At 39.7% G+C, this 12,464-nt stretch overlaps 1 protein-coding gene across 1 annotated transcript; it reads right to left on the bottom strand.

The window, feature by feature from the left end:
- Positions 1 to 5,827: 5,827 nt before the first annotated feature.
- On the bottom strand, positions 5,828 to 8,265 carry LOC131784741 (TNF receptor-associated factor 5-like). Its single transcript, XM_059101563.1, has 4 exons — positions 8,210 to 8,265; positions 6,810 to 7,268; positions 6,367 to 6,547; positions 5,828 to 5,968 (listed from the first exon to the last, which is right to left on the bottom strand). The coding sequence occupies exons 1-4, from the start codon at positions 8,263 to 8,265 to the stop codon at positions 5,828 to 5,830; spliced, it is 837 nt and encodes a 278-aa protein (XP_058957546.1).
- Between the last annotated feature and the right edge of the window lie 4,199 nt (positions 8,266 to 12,464).

Here is a 12,464-nt window from a genome sequence, read left to right as displayed (position 1 = left end):
TGAATGACACCTTCTCGGTTCGCCTAAATCACACCCGCCGAAACCGATCAAATTCAATATAAATTTTTGAAAAAGTGAGGCGTTCTTAACTGATCCAACTAACAAAGCTAGGAGGTAGGTGCCATAGAAAAGGTAACTACAGAAAAAAACTTTGCGGCCCGACCTTCACGAGAACTTTATAACTCCGTGAACTTACCTAATTTTCGGCAATCTCCAAGTTTGGCCGCCATTTTGAGGGACTTGTCAACATGAAGCGTAGCCGATATAAATCAAGCAGGTAGATCTAAAACCGTCAGAAATACATACGAAAGCAATTCAAATGAACTTTACTTTCGATTCAAGCGGAAAAATTTGAAATTGTTCGTTAAACTTACCATCCCCATGCGACCATTTCTTCGAACAATTCAAACACTACAACTTTCTGAATTCCCCTCGTCGATTCCACCGCAAGAAATAACCTGTGCCATTCAAGCTTCGACTCAAATGTGAAGTACGAATCAAATAACATTACTGCTTCATCTTCGTGGCAATATCACGCTGGTATTTTAATTTTCCGATCGACAAGAACGGTGATCAGGAATCGATCGGTTTGTTTACCTCATAAACGTGACCGCTGACCAGCTGCTGAGTGAAAAACAGTACGGTTCAGTGGCGAGGGGCGGGGTGAGGGGTGGGTGCGGGCAGATTATCAGAAGATTTTTGGTAACATTCGAACATATGCATTAAAGTATCATGATAAACACTAGGATTCTCAGTCTTAATGCGAAGGCATGCTTCGTGTTGCAGACAACTTTTATTTTACTTTGTATTCTTTTTTATTTCAAATACATTTCGTTTTCCAAATAGGACTAGCATCAGTTCATAGATTTAAAAACAAATCTTTACCACGTAAATAAATGTGTTTAGATAATCGAGATAACCATTGAACCTCTTGTATCGCACCGGAAATAACGTGTCTTGTCTTTGCCCAACTCTGAGAGCGTGGAGCGGCAAAGACGCGAGATACGAGTCTCGCGTGGAGCGGATTCACCATGCTCACAGGATACGCGTGACCTCATTATCTTTAAGAAAAATAAGAGACTGCTCGAAGTCTGTATCCCGTTCAACCATTTCATAAGAGTGACGCAAGTCTTTCAATTGAGTGAGAAAGTCACAAACCCATTCTTTACCTCACGAGCGTAACCACTGACCACTCACGAATTACAATAGGCTTCTCCTTTGACGCAGAAATTAAAATCGTATCGAATATACAAAGTAATTGTGAGTTCCTTTAGATCTCCCGAACTTTATCGCGTTGGAAACAATTACAAGTACAGGAAGAAGTCGTTCATTAGCGAGACGTTCATTATGTCTCAGGACTCCTTTTTGAATAGCAAAGATGGAAAAAACTTTGGTTCATTGTGTGGCTTAAGTGAAATGACGATGTAAAACATCATTTGATAAGCTGCCGCCTGTCTAAAGAGGTTTTTAAGTGAAAATGAGCTAATCTTGGCAAAGATTGGCCTATTTCACCTCGCTCAGGAGGATAAACAAAAAAATGTGGATTTGCTATATCATTTGCTATAATGAATCATTATATCATTTGCTTATCATCGCCACACTCTGGGCAAGTTTTGGAGAAGTGCAAAGGTAACATGTCACTATCCTGATCATGATGGTGTCAGGAAGCGTATCCAAGGCAGAGATATAATTACCTTGCATATGTCTCAGGACATTCAAAAGCTGTTTGGAGTTATTATTCCAGTTGAATCAGGTAGTCTTCAGTAACATTTTCTGTTATATTATATTCTGCTCGAAAAGAGAAGAAATTCTTTATTAGATGAAGGGTACTTAAGTACACATCACGTTAAAAAAATAGATCTATGTGTAAGTGCTTTTAATTACAGATGGAAATATGTGCAATGTTGCTCGGTTGATAATCAATAATGTTTTTTTAGAAGATCAAATCACCTGACAACGAAATATACTTACTCATGCATACGGTTTACAATTATTTGCCGTCAGTTTTCCTCAGTTTGTATGATTCTCATTAACCAGTATGATTAAATTTGCAGACTAAAACACCCCTTATTTGATTAAGAATAATAAAAGTAAACAGTGTATGTTGGTTTTTAATTCCTGATGGATGCTACTGGGCTTTACTTTAACTGAGAAATTTGCAATCGCTTACCTCAGCTCTCTAAGTCTCATGCCGTAAGAAGCACAAGAAAAAAGTTGATGATAGTGAGTCTTAGCTTAGACAAGAAGAATCAGAAAAGAATCTACGGTCCCCAGAAACGCCACTTTTAAACACGAGAGAACTAAGATAAATTGAATTAAGTGTTATTTGTTTTATTTAAAACTATCGTTCAGATTATGATACGCGAAAAACTCTCCCCACCGATTTTTTCTTACATTTTGTTAATCAAAAGTTTCAATAATTATAAAGGCTTTCTTGTTGATCGTCTTAAGATTAACAGTTTCCAGGATCCAAAGGGAGCAAAAGAGAGAACAATTTTCTGTGTAGCTAGGTAAGGCGACATGCCGGCTTTATACTTCTTCCGGCGTGATAACGATAATGATGACAACAATGGGCAAAAAGCACCGTCCGCTAATGATGACGATTATCACAGTTATTAACAAATCTCAGTTATAGTCCTGAAAACAATCTCAGGGGGTCCTTTGAACAATCCACTTAATCTCGCCAGAAGTCAAAGTTGCCTACACTCATTCTAAGGTTCGTGCGATTTTACGACGAATTTTCAATTCCGGTGTGTTGCATGCGCGACTTTTGATAGAAAAAACCTGCACGCGCCATAACTTAAAACAAAGTGTCACCGGAATGAATCAAATCTCTATATACATTCTTGGGAACAAAAAAAATTACTTAGAGCAAACATTCTAAGTATAGTGTTCATTCCGTGCAATGGGGCATAAATAAAAGGTTCTGGTGGAAAGGACACGTTATTTTATACCACTGATGACATGCAAAAAGGGTTATATGGGTACCCGGTTAAAAATATATTGATAACTCTATTAATTAATACCAGTTCCAATTTAAAGGAGAAAGTTATGAGAATAAAATAAAAGTTGTCTGCACCACGAAGCATGCCTTCACTGTTTGGACTGATAGTCCTAGAGCTTTTTGATCATGTATTCGAATATCTTATGACGATAAGCCCGCCACCCACCCCACCCCGCGCTATGCTGTTTTCACTTAGCGGCTGGTCAGCGGTCACGTTTATGAGGTAAACAAACCGATCGATTCCTGATCACCGTTCTTGTCGATCGGAAAATCAAAATACCAGCGTGATATTGCCGCGAAGATGGAGCAGTTATCTTACTTTATTCGTACTTAACATTCGAGTCGAAGCTTGGATGGCACAGGTTATTTCTTGCGGTGGAATCGACGAGGGGAATTCAGAAAGTTGTAGTGTTTGAATTGTTGAAAGAAATGGTCGCATGGGGATGGTAAGTTTAACAAACAATTTCAAATTTTGCCGCTTGAATCGAAAGTAAAGTTCATTTGAATTGCTTTCGTATGTATTTCTGACGGTTTTAGATCTACCTGCTTGATTTATATCGGTTACGCTTCATGTTGACAAGTCCCTCAAAATGGCGGCCAAACTTGGAGATTGCCGAAAATTAGGTAAGTTCACGAAGTTATAAAGTTCTCGTGAAGGTCGGGCCGCAAAGTTTTTTTCTGTAGTTACCTTTTCTATGGCACCTACTTCCTAGCTATGTTAGTTGGATCAGTTAAGAACGCCTCACTTTTTCAAAAATTTATATTGAATTTGATCGGTTTTGGCGGGTGTGATTTAGGCGAACCGATAAGGTGTCATTCAAGTCTTCCTGTTTCCTTGATTGACACGTGATGTTTACGAAAGTCGCCTCGATAGATAAGATAGAGTTAATATACATTGCTGTGGTATTTGTTTTTTGCTGAATTCCGTAGTTTTTTGTAAATAGTCCTCCAAAGTTGTATGAAATTAAAGTCTTGAAAAGTGTCACGACAAGCCTTCGCTCGAGTGAAATTTAATTTCCGTAAAACTCTGAAAAATAAAGAGATCCGATCAAACTGATTGTGGTTTTAGTATAGGTACATGAATGTCTTACAACACACGAGAAACGAGCGAAATCCGTGTCTCAAGCAAAATCGACCGGACCGCTCTTACAGAGACACTCTTTTAAGGAAGCATTTCTCCACTTCCTCGCAATAAATGTAGAAAGCCCTGTTTTGGTATTCATGGCGATTTTGGCAAAATTTTGACACTTATCACAGTTTGTTAAGTTATCGTACAACGTCAGACGGATTCTCCAGATGAAAGTATCACTGGAAAAGTTATAACAAACTTTTCATGAATGTTTTAACGCTACAACATACGACAGTAATCAGCTCGTGCCTTAATAACATGCTAGTAGAGCCGAAAAGCCACCTTATAGAGAAAATCAGCAACATTGGAGGGAAAAAGGAAGTTTACAGTGGCAGATATTTTGTCGTAAAGGGAGGTTTAAGAGCATGGAAACTTGTAAAGTAAGATGAAACCAAACCAAGAGTCCACAGCTATTCTGCCACAACAATTTATTATTCACTAAATGTTGTCCACATTTCATTAATGAAGTGACTAATTACATCCCTATTATTAAAAACAAAAAACTTGATCTTCTTGCATTAAATGTATGAAAAAAAGATAAATAAATTAGAAATGCGAACGGATTTGAGAAACGCCCAAAAAGAATGAAATTATCTGTTACGCCACAGCTATGGTCTTGTCTATCTTATTTGTAAGTTTAACACAACGTCAAAAGTCGTCAGCCTATAATTCAAATTTGGCTCAAGCGATTTTATAAAGGCAATGAAACTCTTGTAGCCTAACGTATAATTAGACAATCTCAACGAAACTGTCTCTATTACAAAAAGAAGAATACCTAAACCATGTTTATGGTTATGATGCAGTGTTTTCACAGAGCGCTTTATTTTTTTTTTGCTTTTCTCGCCAACGTCATACTTGCCTAGCTGTAGTTACGTGGAAATATTAAACCTTATCTGAGGATTCTTTATCAGTCACACAAATTTTATTCCTAGCTAATTTGGAAATTCACAACATACTTTTTCGCTGGTTTAGAAATGTTCACTCTGACGATGCGGACGGTCATAGAAAAAGCTTTCATTTCGATGTACATCAGTCTGAAAGAACACTGCATCGCAGTCACCCAACTTAAGGTAACAGTGTGTCATATCTTCATTTAACAAATGAAAATTTACAAAAAAAAAAAGAAAACCTTTCAATAAATATTTCCATAAAAAGCCGGCCGGTGTTTCTCTCTGCCTCTCGTTTCAGCGTTGCCAAGGCAACCTCAGTCCCAAAGGTCTACCCTTCCCGCAGGCGAAGATCTGGCTGCAGCTCAATGATTACTGGGTTTGCTGGCCCGAAGACAATTCTAAAACAAATTTTTAAGAGGTTAATTATTTTTTATCTCAACACACACACACACACACACACACAAAAAACATATAAAACAACACAACAAGAAAGAGGAAAAACAAAGAGAAAAAAGTTTTAGTTATTTCCCTTCATAAATTCTTAGGTTTTTGGAGCTATCTACTCGGATATGACCAAAGTTACTAAGCATGCGTTATTTTGGTTCAACCGATTCATAGAGGGTTGGCAGCTAGTACAGGTTAACTTTGTAGGTACAGGGTTTAGCATGAGTAACCAATCCGTAATCAAGGGGGTGATATGATTTACCTGAATGAAGCTCGTACAGGATGAACGGCTCGGTGCAACTGCAAGAATAACTTGTACTTTGTGCGACGTACGTACAGCAACATCCTCCACCTGCACTCTTAAAATTCGTAAACTCCGCTGGCCATCGGTTCTGCAGTGTTTCCGGCTTGTAGCATATCTGCTGCCATTTGTTTGACGTTAAAGATGGACCAACAGAAACCTCCGAGTGCCATTTTTGTCTTGTTTAAGTCATTCGTGTCCTGTTGTGTTGGAAATCAAAGCAGCGTCATACTGACTTTAGTGAAAGGAAAATTCACTGGGGAAATATTGTAAGCTGAATAGCGTTAAAAAAATGTTCGACCACTCCCACTCCACCCCCCCCCCGCCCCCCCCCACACTTCGTCCCCGTAAATCTGCCTCAAGTAGTATCTTTTTATATCATCCTCGTGAGATCGTATTCTAAAGGAAACAAGAGGACCATCTACTCAGTCAACTTTTTCAGTCTCGACTGATGATTTTTAAAGCAAAAATCTGTTCAAAGTTTTGTAGAACTGTTAAAAAATCTGTGGACACGCAGTGACGTCACGCTAACTATTAAGTAACAATTAAAGATCGGAAGGGGAAAACATTAAGGAGAATTGGCCTCGGTCAGCCTTACCTTTATAAGTAATACGTCTAAGAGCTTTTCACCCATCTCTGTCAGCAGTGACACGTGCTTTTCTGCTTGCTCCTTGTTATGTTGCTCCATCTCCCTAAAATTCCCAGCAAAATGGCATCCATTGACTTTACATTGTCGCTGCCTCTCCTCGAATACAAGCAGATGGGTTTGCAACTCCATCCTAAGAGTAAACAAAAAGTAAAAGCTACATGAAGGTATCTACTGATGAGGAAAAGAAGTCGCAACTGTTCAGCTCAACTCATATTTTATATTTGTTTATTTCATTATCTGCTGTTGATTCTTGAAAGTGATAAGAGCTGAGCTTAAAAAATCTAATACAAGAAACTGCATACCCACACCAGATGCTTTTTTTTTTTTTACGCACTTAAAGAGAATTTCATTTTAAGTTTGAAATGATAATGTACAACACTTTGTGACCACACCTTCTCGGACGCTTCCTGCATTTTAGAAGGCAACGGATTTCTCTCCTTGGGCAAGTCTTCTCAAGATGAAGTTCCTTGTTGGCCACTGTGGTATTTTGGTGGCATTGTTCACATGAGATGACTGCGTAGAGACATTCCTCCTTAGGAGTCGGCTCGTCCTTTCTTTTGATACTGCGTTGGCAGCCCCTATTCGAACAGGATATGAGGGCATCGGGGCAGGTGTGTCGTGCTACCACTTCGATGCTCCCCCTCTCGATGCACGCTGTGCATTTTACCTCAATCTTCTCCACCAGCTTTTTGAGGGTGAAGTTTGTCTTCAGCTGTGTGGAACTCCATATGGGCTTTTTACAAAGGGGGCAATGGCTGGTAGTTGGGTTTTGTTGCACCCTGCTAATACACGTTTTACAGAACGTGTGCCCGCAGTCAGGCAAAATAATTGGCTCCAGCATCAGGGTATCACTAAAGCACAAAGAGAACATGGATTTCGACTGCTCTGAGTTTTCGCAAAAGAGAATCAAAGGAATTCACCAGAGTTAATCAGAGGACGCAAAGAAAAAAAAAAAACTACCGGAAACGCGGGAAAATGCGACCGACTCGTGAATAGGTTTAGTTTTGAATAGGGTTGGCTGAGACGATGGTGTGCTTGTCATTTATGACAATCGCAAAGCGAATTCGGACCCAAAACAGTCCCAGATCTCAGATTACTTTTGAAACTTAATCGAAAGATTCCTCAAAAATCTGCCTTTACTAGTACGAGGTTTAGGGGAGTGGCTAGAACTGATGGCGTCCTAAATTCCATAGATTTAAATTTTTATGTTTTTTTTTCCTGCGCCCAAGAGTCCAATCAAAAGACTAAATTTTTTTCACTGTTTCTTCGCTATCAGTTGGTTGGTTGCTGTACTAAGGAGAATTTTATGACGTTCTGAGAAACCTAATATATATGCATGCATGAGTTTACGCGTAAGCTTGCCTCACGCTAGCCACCACCAGCATGTAAACGCGAAACAATCAGCGTGGTCTGTAAGCTGCTATAGTAGGAAACACTCTAGCGTCTTTTGAATAAACTGACGTTGTAGGTCGGGCGTGTTGTAAGATGGGGTTAAACCGGTAAGAGTCTAATCTTAGGCATGTGGAACGTGGAGCGAACTGGAAAATAGCTAACACGGCACGTAGAGAAACTACTACTGAATTTGTTACAATTTGACTCGCAATCAATCGGACTCTTTCTACCGAAAACTACTACTGCACATAAAGAAGGCTTTCTTTGGTCGCATTGTCGCATACTGTTCAGTAGTTTGAGCAATAAGAGATGAGAGACAACGTATGGCAGGATTTTAGTTTTTAGGAAATTAAATTTTCTATATTTTTTTAGAAAAAAAAGATATATAAGCTATCCTTACCATACTTGACATTCGTAGTCCTTTGGATAGTTAGTTATCGGTGTAATGTTATCCATTTCGTAAATTAGCGTTTCTTGAGATTTTTGAAGCACGCCAAAACATATCACTGCTAACAACTTGCCACTTAGTAACCAGACGCTATTTAGAATGCATGAAAAACAATAACAGCCATCCAGGGAATGTTAAAATTGAGCTCGGCTTCAATAAAGGACAGTTCAAATTGCCCTTAGTGCGATCAATATAATTCTCTAGGGACACGATAAGTCAAAGGAACAAGTGAACTCGCCTACTACGAAGGGAAACTAAAAATATAAATTCAGAGATCTTACGAGACAATGACATAATTTTTTTTAATGAACGTGAAACAAAGCCATTTAATATTAAGTTAAACGTCAGTTCGGCTTCAGTAAAGGCCAATTCATTCAAACCGACCCTCTGTCAGGGGTCCCCCCTGAGGAATAGCTTGCGCTACAATACCCTAAGGACACTAAGAATCTACTACACAGGTCCTGTGGCCTGCTGCAAAGAAAGATTGTTGAGTCCCGTGGGGGCACTTTTCTTAGCTGTCAAAAATCGAAGAAAGGATATATTATTCAAGTGTTATTAGAAAGGGAACAATGCAGCTGTACTGCTCGATAACTTTGCCAATCCTTATTTCTATGGTCGACAGACTTTGATTTAATGGGGCCAAAATGTCCTCAGCAAAGGGTTTCGTGGTTATAAGATGCCATTGGATTTTTCTTAAATTCATTACAGCGGCTTCCAACTTAGTCCAAAGGCCGGTTAGTCTTTCTGGAGTTGAAGTACTGTCCTCAATGGCAGACCGGGCTGTAAAATAAAGCTCTTGAACGTCCAGTACAAAGGATCGCGTCCGGATTGAGACTAACAACTGTAGAAGAAGTATGTCATTAAATAAGGCAACATTGACCGAGGGTCTCAATGGGGTAACCGTTAGCCGTAAAACGGCCACAAAATTTTGCCTTTAGGCGTAAAAATTGACAAATTTTAACCGTTTGTCGTATAAAAAAAGTTGACCGTACACAAAAAATATTCTGGGACAGCAATGGAGAGAGATTAACCATTAGCGTAAATTAGCCAAAATTTTAACCGTTAGCCGAAAAATCCAACACCCCTTTGAGACCTTCCTGACCGTTTTGGTAGTCCGGGACCTAGAATATGGAACGAGATATATCCTTATTCTAAAACACGAAATTTGCGTTGCAAACGATCATTGATATTGCTGAAAGAGCAATATTTAACAAGGAACACTGCTTCATCAGTTTATATCGCATCTACATCCTTTTTTGGAAAAGCTGATACGTAATTTCATTTTAAAAGGATTTGCGAAAGCACTAATAAATCATCAGGGAACGCGAAGAGCTTGGTTTTCCGGCTTAAGGTTAGCAATAGCAACTTCATCTCCCGAAACTCACAACTGGAGCTAATTCATAAGCAGCCTACCCGGATAGCCTACCTGGTTTTAAGCTTATGCCCATCTGCTCGTCTACGATTAATGAAGATGACCTTACTCCTCTTTTTCTCCCTTCAAAAAGAAGCTTGGGTTGCATGGAGTTGGCGGGTCGCTCAGTACATTTTGTCCTTTTCTTTCTCGATCAAAATAATTTGCGCCCTTGTAGATCGCAGAAGAAGCAGTGGAATACGAATACTTTTCCCATAATGACCACAATTGCGTTTGAGTAAGTGTTCTTGGAAAGAAGCCTGAGCAGTCAAGCATGCAATGTAAATTACCTACCTGATGCGGGTTGAAGGATGCCAATTACAAGACACCAGGAAAGAAATCTATACCAGGAAACTTGTTTACATGCATCGTAGCTTTGAAAGAGAGGTTTTCCTTCCACGAGACGGACAGTTACATTTCCCTTTAATTTTTCGACAATTTATCGCCAACTGTACTTCGAGTTTTCTATAATTTTAACAGTAAACAGGGAACTTGTGAAAGATTCATAGCACACGTCCCGCAGTGAAATTAAATTTAAAAAAAGGTTTTTCTCTGTTGTGCCTCACCTCTTTGTAAGGAATTAACTGCAAGTGACATAACGATTTCCTGGAGTTACAAACTCGTAACTCTGACTTGGAGTACGGAAGCAAATTATATTTATAAAATCCATTCATCGAATCTGAAATGACTAACATGTAATTTTATAAAATCTCAAGAATATTAACCAGCTTGTGCAAAGCCTTGGATCCTAAATTCACCTTATTATGAAAAAAGAAAAATTAGAAATGTCACACCTCCAGTAATCATCATTTCGGATATGACGTTGATGTTACATTTGATACCAGCATAGGGGCGTTTCTCCAAGTGACACTATTTTTCAGATTAACAAGGGAAGTTCTTTTCGCTCCCTACAACAGCTTGTTTCATCTGTGCAAACAAATCTTGAAATGTCTGGTGATCACAGCGTAGGAGCCATCGAGCCAATTTTTACCCCAATGCACAAGTTGGTTCATAGGACTCACAAATTGCAGGCTGGCTACCGGGCGCGAAGCCCTACTGAACATTCGTTCGGGTGGACGACATTGCGCAAGTAAGTCAAAACCCAACTCTTGCCCCAGATGGCAAAAAGGTCAAGTTCGACCAGAGGCTTTGCGGAGACGCTATGGTGGCGCAACTAAAACGGGAAATTCCTGAAATCACGGCGACCAGGTGAGTAAGACAGTTTTCCACAAACATGGTCTACATTCTTTCAGCACCGCACCAGCTTAGATCGTAAAATGGCGAGCGTGAAAATGGTGATTAAATTCTAGTTTCAACCACTTTTTTGGTGATTTTGTGGCGGAAGGTGCCTAAGTACTCTGGAGCTTGCAACTTCTACTATAGAGACGGAAGGTGTATTCCTTTGCGGTGCTGCAACTAGGACGAGGTTTTACCTGAAGTTGAATAACTAGAATTGGCGGCACTGTACTCTGGAGCGTGCGACTTCTACTATTGAGGCAAAAGGTGTGTTCCTCTACAAGACCTCACCTAGAAATCTATAGCTAGATTAGGCAGGGGAAGGTGCTCAAGTACTCGTTAGCTTACAACTTCTACTATAGAAGCGGAAGCGGGTATTTCCTCTGTGGCGCCGCAACTAGTCTGAGGTCTCACTTGGAGTTTTATTACTAGATTTGGCGGCGGAAGGTGCTTTTGTACTCTGGAGTTAGCAACTTCTACTATAGAGGCGATGGTGTGTTCCTCTGCAGCCCTTAGCGAGGACTCACCTGGAGTTCTGTAGCTAGATTTTGTGGCGGAAGGTGCCTAAGTACTCTGGAGCTTGCAACTTCTATTATAGAGGCGGAAGGTGTATTCCTCTGTGCTGGCACGACTTGGGAGAGGTCTGACTTCGAACTCTATTATCAGATTTGGCGGTGGAAGGAGCTTAAGTACTCTGGAGCTTGCAAGTTCTACTATAGAGGCAAAAGGTGTGTTCCTTTGCGAGGTCTCACCTGGAGTTCGATTGCTAGATTTGGCAGCAGAATGTACTTTTGTACTCTGGAGCTTGCAACTTCTACAGTAGAGGCTGAAGGTGTGTTCCTCTGCGGTAGCGTGACAAGAGCATCTATAACTAGATTTGGTAGTGAAAGGTGTATTTGTTGGTACTGAGAGATGACAATAACTGAGGTTAATAAAATATCTTAACCTTTCTTGTTCCTTTTGACTGTTCTTAAGGCCTTCTTAGTTTTACATGTTATGCATAAAACAACTCGTTAAACCAAAGAGGCACTCTCTCTCTCCCTGTGTTCTATTTGGGATAGATGTACATTGTCAATTGAAGTCTAAATTGGATACCGTAGTTTCTGTTTATACTGGATAGAGCACATAATGAAATATGTTATTAATAAAAAAAAACTTCCTTTAACTAAATGGATAATCAATTATATCTTTTTTAGCGTCTTTTTTTACAGTCCCTTTTTTTTCGTGACTTTTTTTACACTCCTTTTTTCCGCGACTCATTTTACAGTGCCTTTCTTTAGGCGACTGTGTTTTCGCGCCTGTTATTGCGAGTTTTTTGGCGACCTCTTTCTGCGACTTTTTTCCGCGACTCTTTTGTTGCGACTTTTACCGTGGGCTCAGAGCACAGCACCTGCGGGAAAATGGCGTCGTCAAATCATCGTCAACGTCGTCAGCCACAGAAAAAACAACGAAAGAGGTCAAATGACTATAAATGTAAATTAAGAGCGGTTTATTAGCATTATTGAACATTAACAGGACCATCGTCACTGGCCTCTAAAACAGCTAGGACCTCTTTTTGTT

The sequence above is a fragment of the Pocillopora verrucosa genome, chromosome 6, assembly GCF_036669915.1.
Source record: "Pocillopora verrucosa isolate sample1 chromosome 6, ASM3666991v2, whole genome shotgun sequence".
In the NCBI taxonomy this organism is placed as follows: Eukaryota; Metazoa; Cnidaria; class Anthozoa; order Scleractinia; family Pocilloporidae; genus Pocillopora; species Pocillopora verrucosa.
Note: the sequence above shows the minus strand (reverse complement) of the source record. Positions and strands in the feature narration are given on the sequence as shown.